Raw genomic sequence first — 22,052 nt, forward strand, 5'->3', positions numbered from 1 at the left:
TATTAAATATATAGACATAAACTTGAAGAACTACAATGGTAAACATTTGCTGCGTCGCGGCCATCGGTCTTCTCGTTCATGGCTTCTTCCAATGAAATGCCGAATATGTCGATTAATAATAATAAAAATTGCCATCTGTCACCTGGTGTGTCTCGAACTCTCTTTAACCAGCTATGCAAATCGATAACAAGGAGATTATAAATGTGCATCGATGGCAATCTTTGTTGTTCTTTGTCAAAGTTCAAAGTTACTATGATATCAGTATTTAAGTATTTATTGATGAATATTTGTAAAGAATACTAAAGTCCATGTGACATATAGAAATTAAAAGAAATTTAGTATGGCACCTTTATAGATTACTATCATATGACCGATGAATCTTAAATTTAAGTATCGATCAATTACGATTTTTAAATGTGTACATCGAAATCATAGAAAATTTAAATTAAAGAATTGCCGACATAAATCTTTATTTCTATATAAAGAACTTTGAAGAAGTTTCACGAACGGTTGGTCGGGTTATAGATCAGTGCACGGTCCCTAACCTCACTTTTTGCGTCCTATTATTTTGTCTGTGAGTAAAAGAGATGGCAACGAATGGGAGCCAAAACAAACCACCCAAAACTGTCAAAATTTACGGGAGAGGGAAGAGTGCGGCAAATCTTCGTGCACTGATCTATTGCTTTCCACTTCTGACATAGCGTTATTATTCGGTTCGTTGATCGCATGTTATTTTGTCATTTGGGGATATTTTTGATTCCTTGGTGACTTGCACGCTCGCTCAATGTTACTCAAAAGTGAGTAACTTCTACTCAGTTTGGTATTTTTGTACAAAATGTCAAAATCTGAGTAACATTGATTGAGCAAAGTGAGTAACTTCTCCTCTGTTTGTCTAAAAACATTGTTTACTCATTTCTGAGTAATCCTGCACAAATGTTACTCACCATGCTTATGTCAAATACTTGTAACAAAAGTGAAAATTTTTGTTGGTGATTAAACCTCGGATTAAACTTCCGATTTCCCTTTGAAGTTTTGAAAATTTAGAATAAAGAAATGAATCAAGTGGCTGCAGAGGTAGATAAGGATTCGTTTCGTAAATTGGAAAGGTAAGAAAAATGAAGTATTTGAAAATAAAAGCACCTTATTCAATCCTATCAAAAAACAATAGGCCTATCTAGGAAATGTTGATGTGGGATGTTACATTGGACGTAGTGGACAGCATAGAAATGCAGATGGAACATCAGCGGTTTCTGAAGGACATTGGGATCCCTGTGCTCACTCATATTGCCATGATAATGCCATGCAACATTTTTAGACATCGCTGAAGAGCGTCGGTCACCAGCCTCGTCGTTGCATTTAGAGAAGCCACAAAAGACACCGAAAACATTGTTTTTTTTTTAAATATGAATGTACGTCTCCTCTTCTATATTTTAATAAAATTGTTTGTTCTATCGTTTTAATTTTTCATATTTTATCAATATAAAATGAATTAATTACTCATTTCGAAAAACGCTCAATTTTATATGAACTGAGTAACATTTACTCAGATATGCTTTTTTACCGCAAATCAGAACTGAGTACAAGTTACTCTGATTTTGACAAATGCTAGCATTACTCAAAAGTGAGTAACTATAGGTTTACTCACTTTAGAGTAGTTCCACTTTTACCGAAAGAGAGTAGATTTTTACTCACTTTTGAGTAACATTGAAGGAGCGTGTGTTATTCCCCGTTCTGATGTTGGTGGGTGTACTACGGCTCCGTTTACCTACTTTCACCTTCACCCGTTATTTTTTACTTGACGGAAGTGATGACCATTTGACCATTTGGTTGTTATTATTGGACCGTTACGGGAGCATGTGATATTCATTACAACCAGCTCTAACCCTGTTTCATTGCATTAGGTTTTGTTTATTAATATTGGACTATTTCTGCAACTGTTGCTTTTTCTCTCTCTGAACAAATGCTTGCGTTGCATTTTATGATTGTCTCCCACAATTCCGAAGGAACATTTCCTATTGAATTCGGCAAAGCGATCATACATATATTTGACTTTTTATCACGTAACCTCTTAGAAAAGTGCAATGAGGAATATCATTTTCTCACTTCTTCTTACTAAATATGAGTCGAATCAAACTTATGCTATGGAATTTTAATCCAATACTGATTCTTTTTGAATTTGACATTCGTCAACTGTTCCATATCAAATCGTGGAAATATTTGTAAACCGCACGGAACGCGCTAGTTATTCCTCTGACGCAGTACGTTACTCCGCGGGCTATAGACCGTACCGGCAGCAGTTGCCGGTGCCGGAGAGCGGTTTTCCTTTCCGGGAAATGGCGAAACGATCAGCTTCTTGGGCGTTTTGGGACTACCGATGCCGTACAGCTTGCCGGACATGTTCAGCTTCTGCGGTGAATCATAGCAGGAGAGCTGCTGCTGCAGCCCAAGGATGGTGTTCTCCTGCTTCTTGTTGACCTCTTGGAGCTTGGCTATTTTCTGTTGATAGAAAATTTTGTTAAGATTTCGTTCCGCTTGGAAATTTCCGCATAACTTACCGTTTTCATTTGCTGTTGATCCTTGCTACCTTCGATGTTTTTCACCTTCTGGCGGTTGTTATGGTTCTCCAACAGTTCTGTGTACTTTTCGGATGTCTCTTTGGCGAATTGCTCCACAATTCGAAGCTTATCCTCGGTCGCTTTGAGCTATGGAAAAATTGAAAGGTTTATTTAATTCTGATGCTGCGCTGAATGTAGACAGAAAACCTATTGTTTACATACCTTCTCATTCAGCTCGCTGACGCGAGACTTCTCCTTCTCAGTGTCGCATTCGATCACTTCCTGCAGCAACTCGATGTGTTCACTATGCAGCACCTTGTCCTCGCCAACCTTTTCCAGCTGGTTGATGATATTCTCAATCAGCATGTTCGATACCAGCTGCTGGTCGTCGGTATTATTCAAGGGAACTTCAGGTGAAGGCAGTGGCAGTCGTCCTTCGACCTGATATTTCTCAAACTGTTCGCATTTGAACCTGAACGTCATGTTTTCCAGCTTGATGTCCTTGTGCTCATTCTCCAGCTCGAAAATTTTCTTATCCTTCGTATCCAGTTCGATCCGAGCCAATTCTATGCCGGTGGCGAACTCATCTAGCAGGGTTTTCATGTCCTGAATGTATGCTTCACGTGCTTCGTATTTTTTCTTCAACTCATCGTACATATCCAGATATCGGGAAATGCTTTCTTCCATTTTGTCGTTGAATAGCTTTCCAATCTGCGAAACAGTCAGGATGGCGTCTTCCTCGGAGGTCATAATCTTTTCGAACACTTCCTCCTTTTCACGCATCTCTTTCTCCAGTTGGCTAGATGACGAACGGAGAGCTCCCAATACGCGTTTGTATTCTTCGATTTCCTCCCGAAGTTTGTTGCTCTCTGTCTCGATCTCCGATTTACCTTTGATTACCGAATCAAGTTCCGATTTGAGCATTTCCACGTCCGAGTCCGATTTCTTCAGCCGTTCCATGAGAATATTCACCGTTGATCGAGTGTTATTCAGCGTTAGCTGATAGTTGTACTTCTCCGTTTTTAACCGTGCATTCTCCCGGTTCATCTCCTTCAGTTCGTTTTCGTATTCCTCCTTCGTTTTGATGCTGCCACCCATCTCGGCAACCAATCTTCTGTCCAACTCAGCAATCTTATTCTCATGCTCCTTGATCACTTCATTCGATGCTTCCCAAAGAGCTCGCAAGTCGCGCTTCTCAAACTCGCACTGCATGATTTCCGTCTCTGCAATCTTCTGACACTTGTCCAGTTCCTTTTGCCAGCGCATCTTTTCACTCGCCAAAGCATTAGCGATCGAGTTCTGGATCGACTGCTCCAGCCCCTTGATACGCTCTTCGCTTTGAACCTCTGCGATTCGGATCTTCTCTTCAGCTTGTTCACCAATCCGCTCGATCTCCCGCTGATGATCTTTCTCCATGTTCTTTATCTTATCCCCATGCTCTTTGATCAGCTTTGACTTTTCCAGCACAAATATCGACTCGCATTCCCTGATCTTCATTTCATTGACTTCATTGATCGTTGCCAATTGCTTTTCGTACTTTTTCACCACGGCTGTAAGTTCATGGTTGAAATCGTTCCTAACATCATCCCTGATCTCATCCATCTCGAACTGATTCTCGTTCAACTCTTCTTGCATCCCCTCGATGATAGTGTTCTTTTCAGTCAGCTGTGCTAGCAATGCCTCGTTATTCTTCTTGAACGTGTCAATCTCACGGATAGTGGCTCGACTCTCTTCCACGTACTTCATCATATCTTCTTCCGCTTGGATTCGGAAATAGTTCACCTGCTCTTTCAAATCATTCCCTTCCCTGATCAATTGATCCAAACTCTCCTCCATGCCCTTGATTTCCCCCACCTTCCTCTCCAATTCCAAATCATGCGCCTCCAGAATCTCTCTCATTGCCAACAGCTCTTCATTCAATAAATAATTCTCACCCTCCACCACCAAATAATCCCCCTGCAGCTCATTGTGCCGCATCTCCAAGTCCTCAAACTTCATCTCCAGCTCGATCTTCGTATCATAAACCTCACACAACTGCCGCTCGTAATCCTTATGCAATCGTTTGATCTCTTCCTCGTTCTCCTTCACCTTCTCCAAGCATCCCTCCGTAATCTCCTGCAGCAGCTCATCCGCCTTGGTAATGCTGGTCAACTCTCGCTCGAGCAACATTATCTGATTATCTTTCTCGCCCAGTAGATTACATTGCTCAACCTCCGTCAGACGCCTCTCCGCCAGCAGCTCCTGAACCTTCGCCTTCAGTTCTTCATTCTCCTCGCGTGCACGCTGCAGCGCTTCCTTGTTAACATCGATTTTGTTGTACAGCTGAACGATCGGCGGAATCTTACCGCCACAATCGACTCCCTTTTCGATCGGTTTGGTGCCCAGCGTTTCCAGATCGCGTTCCAGTTGGCGCAGCTTTTCCGCTGCTGCCTCCTTGGAAGAGGATTTCTTCGGCGTAAGGTCCGAGATGTGCTTGAATTTGAGGCGCTTTGGAAGCGATGGCTGAAATTATTCGGGTAGACACAGTCATGAATACATATATATCACGTACTTTCGAATACTGCTTCAGCGATACTAACCGTTCTGAACAGGCTGAGGGCACTTTTGCTGGGTTTGATCGATTCGGCATCCATGCTGCCCAGTCTGATTTTTTCCTCCTTCTTGGACTTTTTGGTTGGTTCTTTCTCCCGTGGTTCGGCAAATGGCGATGGAGAGGAAACGACTGTGGGAGAAAGAGAAGTTAAGGGTTAGTTGAATATCCTCGTCTATTTTTGGAGAAAATCGTCTTCTTTTGTGTAGTCATTGCATGTTGTAGATTCTTCTAATTGTAGGCTAGGACATTATTTTTTTTTTAAGCCCGACGTTTTAAATATTTTTGTTAGTTTTAGAATCTTTAAAATGTCTAGGAAAATGTCCGTAGTGTCGTAATCGTTTCTCTGTCCGGCGTATCTGTGTACGATTTCTTCTTCAAATGATAACGCCCAAACTGAACATTTTGCCTCGCTCCGACTTAAAAGAAAACAAGAACATAAGATATAGGGGAAATGGGTGTAATTTCGGCCTGAATGTCCCTAATTTGGGCCCATACATAAATTCAGCAATCGACTAAATTTTCAATAGCGACCAAAAATATCCATTAGTACCGTTCCAATGACGCGTTCATCTAGATAAAATTAATAAATAGCAGATTTTTAGCGATGGGTCCAATCTTAGATCCATAGGCCAACATTAAAGCCATTTCCCGTATACCAACCATATTGATCGGATGGGATTTCACAAATTTGACAGTACACTTTTAATTGATCTATACATTTATGGCCCATAACAAACTTCAACAACACATACAAATTTTGCGGCTGTATTGCATATGTTACAACTGATAGAAGCCGAAAAGTGAATTTCAGCTTGATTATTTTCCTAAATTACATTGTTAAACTAAGATTAATTACTTGCTAAATCAAATCTAAGATTGAACTTAACCTAAATCTGTTGTTCTCTACGAATGAAACTAAAGACCCAGCAGCCCTGGTCGCCGATAGTAGTTATGGAAGGAAGTAGCCAGGATTGACTATTTAAACGATATTAAAATTTAACCTATATTAAAACCTCGGAAACATCCTCTTTGCTCTCCATCGGTTAGAAGTAACTCCTTCTCCTTCCAGAATCTTTAACCAACACGATGGCCGAGTTCCACTACGACCCTGACAGCGACGACGGCCTGTTTGACGTGTGGTTTTCACGCTACGAGGACACATTTTCGCAGGATGCAAGTAAGCTCGATGACCCCAGCAAAGTGAGGTTACTTCTCCGGAAACTGGACACTCGAGCACACAGCTACACCTCACCTCATTCGCGGCGCAGAATAGGCCTCTTTGATCGGTGGCGAGAAGAACTACGGGCAGATTGAGAAAAAGGGACTCGCACTTGTGTTCAGTGTCATGAAGCTTCAAATCGGATCGCACAAAGGCAATCCTGTTTACTCAACGAACCGATTGCAGCGTTGGGGAACCATTCTGCTCGCTCACGACTTCCAGATCGACTATATCGCTACGGATGAGTTCGGCTATGCGCACAGCAAGCATGACGGCGAAGACTTTGAACTTTCCTCGACTCATCAGTCAGCAATTTTCCGGTGACGCACTCTATGATTCGGACGGCTACTGAGCAATCGAGGCCCGAAGGCCCCGAATCATCAACGGTTATCGCTGCCGTTGAAGCAAAGCCTTTCATCTGTCGTCGTGTTGCGCTCAGTTTGGTCGAACGTTGTCTACGTCTGGGAGAACGAATCGTGGTTCCAGAGATCTACCGTAAACGCATTCTCAAACAACTACATAGAGCGCACACCGGAATTGATCAGTATTCAGCGTCTGCCGACGCGAGCACCTGTGACACCTGCATCAAAAGATCGACCTAACTCAAGTCGTTATCTGAAAGGAGGCATCTAGTCGTAGGTTTGGAAATTGCAGCTATTGTTACCTCTACCACTGTATGTGCTCCTGTCATCGTCGACTTGACGATCTCGAGGAGACACGGGTAGGGGAGGTGCTGATACTGTACCTTTCGACCAATGGCAGTATGATTGATGGTAAGCTCCCACCTAGAGTTTTGTACTTTTATTATTTATGATTGTATTACTTCTGCATGATGTTAACGATTTTACATAGTTGAAGATGCTAAGTTTCAAATAACAGACTTAAAGTGGTCATTTTATACTATTGATAGATGCCTCCCTTCATATAACGACTTGAGTGCGGTACAATCGATAGAACTGTTTCAAACACATCGTCGGTACATGAGCAAATCGGCGATCATATCTTTTTGCCAGAGGTGGCATCCTCGGGAGTTTGGTAAAGAGAGATGATCAACCCGATTCGTCCTGGCTCGCTTTCTACTCTCTATATACAATTTTCACACTGCCGTACCCTAACGGAACTATCAACTCTATACTTTCATGTCCTCATCCATCGTATAAAATGACCACTTTAAGTCTGTTACTTGAAACTTACCATCTTCAACTATGCAAAATTATTAACTTCACGCAAAAGTAATACAAGAATAAATAGTTAAAGAAACAATTATTTTCTGTGGAATAAATTAAATTTCAGCAGCTATTTTAAAACGTGATTTCATATGATACAATGATACAGTCATATTTATGAAAGGAATAATGCAAAATTGAAGAATTTAAGCTGAAATATCAGTGTTGCTGATATTGCCCCGAATGGACTTAAGTAATATTTTGTTAAGAAAATCTTCAATGTTTTTTTAAACTTAAAAAAAACATCCTGTCATATAAGAAACCATTTACAAAGCGGCTGAACGAATATCAACGGTAAGTTATAAGAAACTACTGATAGACCTTATTATCTGATTCTGAAATGTTATAACAGTTTTGACATTTTGAGCCAGTCTAACATTTTTCGAATATTTGCTCTAGAGACAAATATTTCGAAATGGGTAGTTGAAGTAGGCTTCAAGCATTAAGACTGCGACAGTTTTTTTGTGAAATATGTTGAATTAGTTGGTTTTTAAGCGGGTGGCCATATTGCCCCACTTTCTTCTAACTGATAAATAGCATAGCAATTCCAATGCTGCTTCAGTCTGACGAATATTAACACTCGGCTTCTCGTTCGATTTCGGTTAAAGGGAACTTTCGTCTGTTTCGTTCGGTGCAACGAGATTCTTGTGTAGAAGGAAGTTGTGCTTGAATGTACATCCGTCGACTCCACATTAGACTGATGCAAAATTTGAAATTTTCGCTCCACAGTGCTCAAACGGTTTCAAATCAGGTCCTGATTAGCCTCCCAAAATTTAAACACATTTGGTAAGAAACTGACTTGGCACAAACTATTCGAAGTTTATATGGAAATTACTATGGGAAAACCAAACTTTTTGTTCATTGTCTACTACCCGTTTTCCATATTGCTTTTTCGAAAAGTTCTATAACTATTCTTATGGGAATTTTTCTAAGCTACAACTTTGCGGAATATCGTTTTTCAGCTAAATGTCAAATTAAATAGTTATTAATTGTTTAAGAGATTGATAATCTTATGGCATGATCAAGCAGCTGTTCTGTTAGCAACACTGTATTCTGCAGTGTGACATAGTAGCCATGATATTTGTGCTCTATTCTTCTCACCAGAAACACCAATGTTGCCTGCTGAACAGTTGAATGAGCATAATCATGAGACATCAGTGACTTGAATCATTAATAACTTTTGTTCCTAACATTTGATTGAAAAGTGGGTTTCAACAAAGTTGTAGCTGGGAAAATTTTCTACAATCACTGCTATCATTTTTAAAAGCATAGTGATGTGGTGAATTGTTAGATACATGTGAACAAAAGCATAAGTTTTCCCATAGTAATTCCCATATAAACTTGAAATGGTTTGTGCGAAGTTAGTTTCTTACTAAAATAGTTCAAATTTGGGGAGGCTAAGCAGGACCCAATTTGGAACCGTTTAAGCGCTGTGGAGCAAAAATTTCAAATTTTGCATCAGTCTACTCCACATGTCTTGCTGTTACAGTTTCCTCCATGTTGTCGCAGATACACTTACGGCATATTCTGAACTCACGTTCCGCAGCCCATCTTGCTTCATAGGAAAGGTCCACTTACATTTCACGGAATTCGGGCAGCTTCCCTTGCAAATAAAACAACTCTTTGACGTCATCGTACCGGATTTCTCGCTGGACTGATGATTGATACTCATTTGTAGGTTTGTAGTTTTCTGCCCGGACACTGTCACCGGTGAAGGTTTGACATGAATATTGACGTAGGTTTTACTTTTGAAAATTCTTTTTAGTTCTATTGAAAATTTGCTTACAGAAGGATCTATTTTTCTATGTCTCTGATATATTACAAATTTCTCTATGTCCTGAAAAAAAAACTGTGAACCATGAATTTCGTTGTGATTTTATGGCAACGGACAAAAATGTTCAAAGTTTTTACAGTAAGTATCATGGTTACAGTAACAGTGAAAATCATTATATTTTTATTGGATTTTTTTTGGAATGCTGATATTATTAGCAAAATGCTGTATTTAATTAAAATAAAACAATAACAATCTTTAAGGTATCCGTCTTACCCCGATTTCCCCTACACACAATCCAATCCAAGTAGGTAATTCTTACATTCTCTGTTATCTTATGTGAGAAATGTAACGGTTATTCTTTTGTAAGAAACCATCACACGATATCAACGAAGACCATGATTTATGACTTGTACAATACTTTAAAACCTCGATAAAGCTTGCAATGGGGAATTTAACTTGCTTCGTAACATAGAATCTATGGTCTAGCATTATAGAATGTTGTACCTCTTCTATACAAATCTGCAATAGAATCCTACATTTCTCGGTTGGGTGTACTTAGTCAAACCCAACTGCAACGACATTCTTAAGTTCGAAATCGCTCATGCGGCAAAGAAAAAAGTTTCAGCTTGACTTCCTTCGAACTTCAATTAATGATACAAACCCGAGCAAAGTCGGATATCAAATCGAAAACTAATTTTGATGTTATGATGTCGCAGATAATGATTACTTATGGTGCTGTCATTTTAAGCGAGATAAAAACAAATTCACATTGAAAACTAATTCTGCTATTAGTAAGAGCAAACTGAAATCCCAATTATCTGCGACGTCACAACAACTAATTTAGGTTTTAAACTGATCTCAGACTTTGCACGGAAATGTACAGCAAAATCGAAACAAAATTTGTTATCAAATGTGTCTCTCGCGTAAACTAAAATAAAATGATGATATCAAAATGTGATTTCGATTTGCTGTCATTTTGATGCTGCACTTTGCTCGGGTACCTACTACATATGTACGAGCTACGAGCCAGACCGACACCACAGGAGTCAAGAGGGTCGGTTTGCGCTCTTTCTTATCACAACGGTCGTGTGCGCCACAGGCACGCGACTTGGACACCGTGCGTACCACAGTACAAAAGAGTTTGTTTGGACAGATGCACTGAGTCCGCCATACAGTTTGGTTTCCTTTCTTCGGTCCCGTAAAGTCATAAATCTAATGGAACAGCTGTAAACTAGACTTTCTTGACAATTACTTTGAACTTTTTTTTTTGTTTGCTAGGACATTATCCCAAGACACCGATTCGTCTCGATTAATCAAAGGCGTATGGGAATATGATTAGTTCTAATGCTTTCAGAGTAACGATATAGCGCACAGCTACCGGAAATCGAATGAAGCAATAGAAGGTAATCGTTGATTCTTTGTATCAGAAAAAAAAAATCTTTTCTCTTCCAACGAAAATGATTAATTGTTTCCCTAAACTAGTGAAGGCATCTTATTTTCCCGTAATGCACGGACACGGTTGAAGGGCCACCTTCGCATTTCCTTTCACGTGAGGAAGGGTCAAACGTTTGAGGTCTCTAAGGGCAGACCTTCGGGAAGAAGCTTAATTTATCACGCTTGGGTGGCTTTTGGGACTCATTTCCAGTTTCGACACACCTTTCTCGCAAGGCAGCAGTAGGCAGGAGGACTTACTGTGACGAGAAGGGTAATGAGGAAAAAAACGTTGGCGCAATGCTCAGCTCCCTGCGAGATACGAGGGGATAGATAAAGCTGGCCACATGCGACAGGAAATGAATGAATTAGATCCGAAAGGTACGCACAGTGGCGACGAGAATTATCATTCATTGTTGAGTAAATGTTGTTTTGTGTTGCCCAACATTTTGATCACACGCGTCTACACATGAAGTTTAACGTAGTAGATCTCATATTGGGCTTGCAGGATAAGTTTTCAAAAACAGTCCATAATTTTCAAATATATTCCTAAAGACCTAAGATTTATATTCAGGCCTATTCTGTGAGTCGTATGACACTTTGTTACCTCGTTTGAGTTGAATCTTCATTTGATTTGCACGGAGAGTCTCCTCACTAGTGAGTGACTTGTGTCACCTCACTGGTGACAGAGTTTGACACGCCTCGCAGAATAGGTTTGATTTACTACCCAACCCCAAATTTAATTGGATAAAAAAAGGATTACGAACATACAATTAGATTGTGATTGGCGAAACATTATAGAGCTGCAGTGTAGCTTTCATTTTTCCAGATCATAGAGATAACATTTGTGTTGCCATTAAGGTCACGCTGAAACGAAAATGTAACTGTAATGTGGCACACAATAGTTGTCAAGTTACATATTCGTCATAAAAATAAAGTGTCAGCGTAACAACTTTTCCACACGAATTTTACAGGTCAAGATTTTCGTAACTTTTCGGTCACTATTGTGTGTAAACTTAGTTACAGTTCAATAATTGGTAACATTAGATCGACACAATAAGGTTACACTGTGTGATCAATGAGACCAGATAAGTCGCATTTTATCTCAACATCGTGACAATCTGACTATGTAGGTACCAATGACCATTATGTGACATTAATGTGTTCTGTTACTTAGAAGGTCATGACGTAACTTTATGCTGACTTGATATGTAACTGCATATTTTTCATGGTTACCTTTATGTAATCATTGTGTAACATGCTCCTCTTTCTCTCTTATAAAAATATGTTACATGTGGGATTGTTTTAATTACCGGACAGATTGGGCCGAAGGGTCTTCGATTTCTATGAAACTTCGCCCATAGGTAGAGTTCATGGATATATTAACAAAAGTAAATTCAAATAAAATCAGGGTTGCCAATTTTTCCGGAAAACCTTAGTTAAAGTGTTCCGATTTTCTCGGACACGACCAACTTCAAAAAATCATAACTTTAGAACCAAGCATTGCACAGTCAAAGTCGATTAACAAAAAATACTTATAATTTTGTCAGCTATTGAAAAAAAAATACAGTTTCTCATGAAAGTTTTCACCAATAAAGAAAACCCAAAAGAAAATCTGTGGAAATTATCGTCTGTATTATGAATTTTCATCAAAAAAAATTGGTGGGGTTGTGTACAATACACGACCGCATGGTTGACGTAGACTACGTTAAGCTGTAAAGTGAAATTCTCGTGCACTTTTCAAGATATTGATTTAAAATACAGTAGAAGTAACCTATGGTTTCGGTTCAATGTACATATTTTGGATTTCCTACTTAGTAAAACTTGGTTAAATTCAGGACCTCATAAAAAGCAAATACATATTCTATTACATTTGGTTCCTAAATTACTATCAGATATGAAGGTAGTCCTTTCTTCAGGTGATTAATTTAAAGTCCAGCAATGACCAACAATGACTGATATTCCCTATCACTTCAAGATTTCTAGGACACAAATCTTGGACGGTTGTGACATCACTCATGAAATTAAACTCCTTGTGTACGTGAAGTTCCAGTTTCTTTGTTATAAGCTTTGTGAGAGCTGATATTTGTGCTATTGAAATTTTTATGTGGTAATGAGATTGATCAGAAATAAGGTTTCCATAGCGATTCAACTTCAATGCACACAACAAAAAAACGGGGTGCACAATTTTGCACCAATGTTATGCAACATTTCGTAGTTGATCGGGAATATCTCGATTAGCCATAAATCCCTCCAATAAGTTCTCGTACATCTTTTTTAAAGATTTTGTTTGCGTTTTGTAGACACACATGTATCATCCATTGCAATTAGCGTATAGATTCAAATTCAACAAGAAAAAAGAGGGTAGACCAAGCCTTACTTGGAGGAAATCATTAAATCAGGACTTTGATAGATATGAAAAACTTGATATAGAAGAATGGAAAGAACTAGCTAAGGACAAAGAAAAAATAAAAAAAGGAAGTGGAAGAAATTTATAAGAATGAGGATAGCGAAATTTCAGATGGTGTATCGACAGAGGAAGAAGATCAAGGAAAAGGAAGTTATAAACACTGGAAGAAAAAAAGGATAAGACAGAGAATGTGTAACAAGGACTATTGCAAAAAGGGACGGTCCAACAGGGCACCCGATTGAAGCGATTTGGACGGGGAGAGCGGGAATGCCAACTCCCTGTTGATGACATTTCGTGGATAAAGGGCGGGCTCTTCTCCCCACTCATTGGGGCATCTTCCTGTTTGGGGGCTTGTCTTTTTGACCAATTGGCTGATCAAGTTGCTGGAAGGAGATTCTTTATTGTTCCGTAGATGCGTATAGGCGACTTTGACTATCGATCTACCCAATCCGTTTTTGGCCCTTCATACAGCGACATATTGAGGACAATCAGAGGTTATTAAGCTTGATCAAGACAAACAGAGAAGAGAGCCCACTGCTATCGGACTTAGTTTCCGTGCTACAATGTGTGGTAAACCACTATCATATCATATCATGTAGAAGCACATGTATCATTTGGCATAAGAACAATGGGAATGTCTTTACATGGTCGAGGGAATACAAGGAGAAAGTCGGCGAAGAGAATCTGTCAATGTTACTTAGGACCTAATGCAATGTTCAGCTTGAATTGTTTCGTTTAGCTGTAGTAATGTAAAAAGAAATTCGATGAAGAGAATCTATCATTGCAAGTAGGCCCTTTCAACGCTTTCAGTACCAACCACGGAAAAAAAAGTTGACGGTACCTCTCTTTATTCTAAGAGATAAGCATTGTAAGTCCCTCCTACTTGAAGAATTATGCAATCGAACGGCTTGCTATGCCTCGCCCCCATCAGCGAAAATCTAGGATTTTATAAACCGTTCTGTAGCATAATTTTCCAAGTAGGATGGCCTTTCATAGCTAATCTAAAAGCATAAATAGAGGTACCGTCTAATAATGTCAGTGCTTGCTACAGAAATCTGTACTCTGTGCAGGGAAATCCCCACCACAGAAACACTTCGTTTTCTTATGATATTATATTTGGTCAAAAAAAATTGTCATTTATGGATTGTCCCTTAATTTACTTCCAAGGCTGTGTCCCAATTGGCGAGTTAAATTTAACTCGTGGTTAAAAGTGACAGATGAGTTATCGAATAACCCTGCTATCCGAGCGTGGTTATGTCCTTTCGTAAAAGTAATCGAGATTTGTAGGACGCGGGACCGTTATCACTCTGGCAAGGAGGTTGATCCACTTAGGAACCACAGTGATCTCGACGGGAACGATGCACAAGGTTCGAGATGCAAAAATCGAATGTTGCGCGCTTGACAGGAACCGCTGCCTTCCTCCTACTGCTGCTAGTGCCGTTGCTACTGCTACCTGCTTACAAGCCGTCCGCAGAGAAAATGAGTTAAGGCACAAAAGCAGCGCTTTTTTATAACTTTTCAGATTCAAGAAGGACGATGTGCAACCAAATGGTACTCGATTATGACGACTGGGTTTGGGGAGAACGTTTATTTCATGAAAATAGTGATAAAATTATCACTTTTTATTTGAACATTTTTCAACAGTTTGTTTATGGAAAATTGAAAAAAAAAAGTATTTATTGTAGCAGATTTTGAGAGCTATTTCCTATCGATTGATGTATTTGGATTTTAATTTCATCTATAAATGACAAAGTTATAAGCGTTCAAAACCTTACACCTTTTCGTGACGGTCGCAATTTTAGATTTCCGATTTACCCCCAGTACCTTCCCGTAAGACATAGTCTACGTCATCCACCATAGAAATCCAGCTCTTTTCAATAAAACTCCTAAAATTTTGAGACTATCAGTTGGGGAAGGATATAGGGGATATTTTTTGAGGACCAATCCTAGCATTATTCAAACGAAGAAATTCTGACTTCTGCAAATTGAGTCGGATGTGAGCAAACCAGCTATAAGAATTAACAATTGAAAACAGTCGATCAAATTCCAAATCATTCTTAATAAAAACAGCTATATCTTCAGCATAAGCAATCACACTGATGAACTTGTCATAGACAAGCACACCAGGAATGCTGTCTGCAATTTGTCTTAACAAGGGCATCCCTGACGAACCGAACTTTTAATTTTAATTTCTTGAGAAAGAAACCTATTAATCAAAATTCGAGAGGAAGCACCCTTGTAAATGTTTTTCAAACAATCAACAAAAGTTTGCGGAAACCCAAATTTCCCTAAAACCTTCCACAAGTAATCTTGATTTATTCTGTCAAAAGACTTGCTAAGATCTAAACTGACTAAGCATCCTTTAAACTTTTTAGTTTCATACGACCAATCACGACCAAATTTCGAGACCAATCTTCTCACGTCTTTCAAGTTATTCACACATGACATATTCGAAACACACGCAGTTTGTCCAGGCCCTAGCAACTAACCAAGAAAATTCATAATTCTTCCAGCAATAAGCTTCATAAAAAGTTTGTAGTCACAATTTAGCAAACTAATGGGACGATAGTCATCGAAAGAGGATCTGCCACTGTTATTCTTGGGAATTAACGTAATAACGCTTTCTGAGAAAGACTTTGGAGGATAAATTATTCCAGCTAAATATGAATTAAACATATAAACTAAATCATCTTTACAACTATCGAAGTTATTCAAGTAAACCTCATATGTAAGCCCATCGGAGCCAGGAGATCTTTTTTTTTATTACAACAGAGAAAAACAGATCTTAATTCCTCTTCCGTTATCTCCTTCATCAAATCAACACGATCGTCATCTGACAGAAACCTATTGATATGATTCAATGGATCATCCGAGGGGGACGACTCTATCTACGATGCAGGAAAGATTGTGTTTTGTTGTGGCTAGCTGCGTGCACGCAGAGTAGATAGAAAGAAGATTGACGATAATTCTGAAGATTTCATGCAAAAAGATGATGCGCGATGCAAGTAGATGCGAGAAATGAAAGAAAATTTTTCCAAGATTGATTCGCTAGTTGGAGATTTGTTAAGCATCTAAACTTGAGATTTAGATGTTTCGTCCTCCTCGGGATCATCGTCAGGCAAGTTCTGAGTGAAAAATCGCAGAAAATATTTGGGGTTTGAAGATAAAATGTTACCATTTCGAATTTTGATGCTTCCATTACTTTGAATTCGTTTAACCTGAGCTGCAACCTGAAAAATGTTCATCATTACATCCTGCATACGACTGAATCTTTCAAAATTAAAAGATAAATTTCCAGATCTTGAAAAAAATTATTTATCTGTCAAATCCAAAAGAAATTTTCTTTAATGGTGAAAATGTTCATGCAAAATTTGGGTTGTTTAACTTCGAAAAATATACGGATTTTTATAAATTATCTGATTTAATTAGAAAAATCCGATTTTTCTGTGGTCACTCTAAGTTAATTGTAAAAACCAGTATAAAACGTGCACCATTAGAGATATAAAATTACTTTCTTCAGCAAAGTTGCTTCAAATTAATACACAGCAAAAAAATAATTTTGATATCACGTCAAAGTGGATGCACTACAATCATGTCGAAAATATGGTGTAATATTACTTGCTAAAAAGGACAAAATTATCATTAATACAATGCATGAACTGACATTATGCTGCTTTTACTGCATTTGTTTATTTATGTGGTTATAAAAATTACATGAAATTTTCGACATGATTGTAGTGCATCCACTTTGATGTGATATCAAAAATATTTTTTTGCTGTGTAGTTCTACAACTTGTGCTGGTCTATCTCAAATTGTAAATTTAAAATAGGGTGGTCACCATGATTATTAAGTTCAAAATATCGTATATATATATTTCGTTGATCATGGGCCTTAAAAATCTAAATCTCCTGAAAATATCCTCCAAGAAAATATTTAAAATTTCTGGAATATGGAATTTTTAGAGTTTTATTACTTAAAGAATTTTACAATTTATGTCAGGGACCCCAAGTTACCAAAAGGCTATTTGTGGCTTAAGCAGCTTGGTTGAAGGTGGTCTATAGAATTCTAAGCAGCTTCTTTTTTAAGTCGTTATAGGAACTTGAAAGTTTCGGTAGAAGAGCATTCTAAGCAGCTTCTGGCGGAACTTTAACGAAACTTTTAGAAAATAAGTTAAAAAAGGCTTTTGTCCTCTACACCAATTTTATATTTAATTCGCACTTTTATGAAAGTCAGGTCTCTATGAAAGTTATTTCTAAAGGCAGGTATGAACGTGTATTGATTTATCAACATTAGTAGTAGTATTGGAGCTGTTTGAAGAATTATTACCCAGTCCTTCTGCATGTGAGCCCCAGCACAAACCGCTACGTCATCTGAGATATATTAAAGTGAACTGTTGTCCCCCCTACTGTTGGAGTTTTCAGTGCCAGCTGACTGACTTGAATACGAAACACAACACCTTCATGAGTTTGAAATCGGTGTTTGCCCGCATGGCATTCCAACACATTTGTGGCGCAGTGATTAGCGTTCGTAGATCGCATGCCGAATACACGGGTTCGAATCCAGGAAATTGCTCTTTGTTTGGATGGAATATTGATGCACTGTATAAATATAAGAATTACAATTTATTTGAGCCACTGATCATTTCATATTTACGTACATTAATTTTTGGACCTAAGACTTGTGCGCATTGCTTAATGTGGGCTTTGACGGACCTTTTTAGAAACTTTCAAGTTGCTAAGAAATTCCGCAGGGAACTTGCTCGGAACTTTGTTATGAACATATTTTCAGCCTTGCCTGAAGTTCCTAAGAAGTGCTTAGGGATGCTTTACGAGTTGCTAGGAGTACGCATCGGAACGTTTTGGGACCTGAAGTTCCTCGTGTGCTTACTATAGCTTCTAAATTAGCCAGAAAGATGTGTTGGAACTTTATATGCACTTTATGGAACTTTTATCGTTGAATGCGGAACTTTTGGTTGCTTGGGAAGAAAGTACTGTCAGAACGTTATGGAACTTGAAAGTTCTGTCGGAACTTTATTTGAACTTTATGGAACTTGAAAGTTCTGTCAGAACTTTATTCGAACTTTATGGAGCTTGAAGGTTCTGACGGAACTTTATTTGTACTTTGTGGAACTTGAAAGTGTGTTTTATCGTTGAATGCGGAACTTGTAATTACTTTTTCTCTATATTTTGGACGTTTAAAAAAGAGAACTGTGGAGGACTTCAAGATTTTTTAGGCATCCTGGTCGTCGTAAAAGTTCAAAAATCCAAGAGCTTGGGAAATTTTTCTAGATTATGAGACTTACATTTTTGCAGAGATTTACACCTGCAAGCATATCGGCATTTTATTTTGGTGGATCTCAGTGAAAAACTTGCCGAGATTCAGCTAACAAACGGGAATTTTGCCGATATCTGAGCTAACAAACATAAATTTTGCCGAGATCTCAGAAAAAATAAATGCCGAGCTGCTCGGTGGTGCCAATCTCGGCAAAAAAAACCAAGTGTGTTGGGATGTTTTGTGAGGCCTTGGGCTTGAATACGCTTTCGGGATTAAGTAAAGAATAATAAAATATATCTAGCAGAATGTTTGAAATCTCAGACATAGAAAAAATGTCATGTTTCCGTCATGACACATACACAATTATAAGTTCATTTCATAATTTTAATCCGAACAAATGTTGATGGTACCGGAACTTCGCCAAACCTCCCCTCCCTAAACTTCTACGTAGCCCCTAAAATAGCTTTTGAGTGTATCAAGAAATACATTCGTGTGATATCATTCCCAAATTATAGGACCCTTCTCACAGTATACAATTCTCTGTAATGTACTTATCCAAGTCAAGCAGACGAATCAGTACGATCGTCTTAGTATGCATTGCTTTCAATTCTACATCTAAAAAGGTTCCTGCAATTAACGGTCCCCTTCTTATTTACCTACAATTGCATTTACTCTTGACGGTACATACAAGGTTCTGCATCACGGACAGGTAAATCTGGTTTCATATTGAAAATAGCTTCGGGGAAGACATTTTTCCCACGGTTTCCTTTTTTCCCTAATTCATGCACCCTTAACATCACGATAGATACCTCTCAAGTAGGGGAGATTAGAATGCCATCTAACAAATTCAATAAACTTTTTCGGGTGCTAAATTCTAGCCTACGCATCAATCAAAAATCTATCTTCAATAACACTAAACTGCATTTCTACAAACTTTGTCCATACATAAATAAAACCACAAACAGTTAATCCGAGAAGTTGGTCACATCGTCACGTATCACTTTCACTCACCTGGAACGTCGTTAAATCTCTTCAGTTTTGCCTTGGAGAACATTGGAAACAGTTTGACGAATCGATTTGACTTGATTGGGAAATTATAACTAAGCTGACTGTTTGTTTTTTTTTTCTTTATTCGCTTTACAAAACGGTAAACGTAAAATCAACACACTAAACTTTGGAATAAACTTTGAGAGGGTTGTGTTCGTACGATAAAATTAATTAAATAAAAAAAAAAAACTTTGTCAATAACTCATTGCATAACAACAGCAAACAACTTCGAAAAACTTAAAACACTCCTACGCAATTTATCCAACACCGAAAAACAGTTCCCTAACGTTTCTTTCTTTCGTTCCTTTCTCATCAAAAAACCCGAAAAACATTCGCGCCTATTCCATAACGGTCGTTTTGGTTTGTTCCTCGCTGCCTGAATAGAGACAAATCTTTCAACCCTGACCAGACCACGATCTTCGACGTTCCTTTCCGATGGTTTCACTTGCAATGAAGACCCCGGGCTGGAATCCCACGGTAAGATCCCCTCTTTTTTCAGAAAATCATAACCGCCAAGCCAGTCAACACTCACACAACGACGGTCGCATCATCCTGCGAATGTTTCCTCCGTTTCGGTCGATGACTGCCTCATCAAGCTCCCAGCAGGACAAGGAGAAGAAAAAGAAGGGAAAACCCTTCTTCAAGACGAACCGTTGTTTTCTTGCTCGGGTCTTACTGGGTAATCTACTTATCGGTTCATCCAGCTGAGCCGTGCGTCGTCGGAGGCTATAAAGAATATGTGCAGAAAAAAACGTCGTCCTTACGTTGCGCACATACACTTATTACTGTTGCAAGGGTGTGTGTTGGTTTAAATATACATATGTATCCTTGTGACTCGTGCCGCTGGATTCCCTCTTGCATATGTACTCTGTCTGATGTGGTGTGCCTGACAGACCGTAACGGTTAAATAAGCTATAGGTACGAGCAATTGAATGAGTTACACTGTAGTGTGAATTTAGTCTTTTTTTTTCTTAAATATTGATGATTATTTTTCAAAGTTAAATAAACTATCGAAAGTAGGAAGTGCTGCTAAAATTAGTTTATAACATTTTTGCTTTGTATACGTTGTATATGCAAACTTCCATATTTTTGCATAGCAAAAATGTTTCTTACTGTTTAAAATTTGCATATAAATTCAATTTTAAAAGTATCAATCAGCTTTAACGAAAATTCAGTGCCAACATTTCAAAGGGGCGTAATTGCTTTTGTAAACAATGGCTTTAGCTGTCGATTTCTCGCAACTGAAAGCTCACCTCTTCAAATTAACAATGGTAGAGGAAACATTTCCCTACTTGGTGGTGTAAATAACTTCCATGAGTGAGCTTTTATTCATGAGAAATCGAAGGCTAAAGCCATTGGTTACAAATGCAATTACGCCCCTTTGAAATGTTGGCACTGAATTGTTTAATCTTTTATTCTTCAGATTGAATCTGAGACGACAATGATTTCACAAGAATGACAAACAAAAGAAAAGGATCCATCAGCTTTTGAACAAACCGTTCTAAAGCTCTTTCCTCACAAATCGAAGGCCACCCACTTTCCCCTACCCGATTTGTGAGGAAAGGGTTTGTTTACAAATACTGATGGGCTCTTTTCTATTGTTTCTCCGGAAACATCTCTTTATTGATATTCAAGCGAACAATGAATTAGAAAAGGCATTCGAGTTATAACAGTAGAACAATTCCCTACGAATTCGCAAATCGGTTAATTTTTGTATTTTTTGATTTGGTTGAAAATTTGCGGAAACGTCCCATTTGATGACATTTGATGACATTTTTTATTTATTTGTCTGCATCAACAGGCTGTGTATAGCCCCAATGATGATTTAAGTAACTTATATAGGTAAATCAAAAAATAAAAACTAAGAATAAAATACATAAATAAAACACACAATCATTCACGGTTAACTGTGCCAGAAAAGAACGATGAGAAGTATCTTCGTAGCAGCTGTCGAGGCATATGGAAATCGAAGATGCCCGAGACTCGATTGAACACTCGTTGCAGCCCACCTATTGCACCGTTCATGCCATAGTTTGTGCGCTGAAGTGGCAATCTCAGCATAACGTTGTTACGTAGCGCACGTTGTTGGACGTTAATGTTGACTTGCCCCAAGATTGCACTGCAATCAATTCTACCTTGTAAAGTGTCCGCAATGAACAGGGCCCTAGAGGTGTCTCTTCTAGTTCGGAGAGGATCCAGATCAATCAGCTGGCAACGACTTTCATAGCTGCACCATTGTTGTAGTTTGGACTCCAGACCACAGAACAATATTCCAGAATGGATCGCACCAAGGAACAGTACAGTGACTCCAAACAGTAGATATCGGAGAAATTCTTTGCTATCTTGAAGATAAATCCCAATGTCCTAGACGCCTTGTCGACAACGTACGAGATGTGCTGCTTGTACGTAAGTTGAGAATCCAGAATAACACCCAGATCTTTCACATGGTTCACACGGTCGATTACAGTGCCGATAAGTTTGTATTCAAATGTGATTGATTCTTTCTTCCGAGTAAAAGTGAT

At 38.6% G+C, this 22,052-nt stretch overlaps 1 protein-coding gene across 1 annotated transcript; it reads right to left on the minus strand.

The window, feature by feature from the left end:
- Nucleotides 1–1,947: 1,947 nt before the first annotated feature.
- On the minus strand, nt 1,948–20,004 carry mira (miranda). The gene is made up of 5 exons (XM_065221915.1): nt 19,495–20,004; nt 5,135–5,277; nt 2,778–5,057; nt 2,556–2,702; nt 1,948–2,496 (listed from the first exon to the last, which is right to left on the minus strand). The coding sequence occupies exons 1-5, from the start codon at nt 19,535–19,537 to the stop codon at nt 2,239–2,241; spliced, it is 2,871 nt and encodes a 956-aa protein (XP_065077987.1). The 5' UTR covers nt 19,538–20,004; the 3' UTR covers nt 1,948–2,238.
- Between the last annotated feature and the right edge of the window lie 2,048 nt (nt 20,005–22,052).

Source organism: Ochlerotatus camptorhynchus, unplaced genomic scaffold (genome assembly GCF_037179485.1).
Source record: "Ochlerotatus camptorhynchus isolate MF236.1 unplaced genomic scaffold, CSIRO-AGI_Acam_v1.1 ptg000150l, whole genome shotgun sequence".
NCBI lineage: Eukaryota > Metazoa > Arthropoda > Insecta > Diptera > Culicidae > Ochlerotatus > Ochlerotatus camptorhynchus.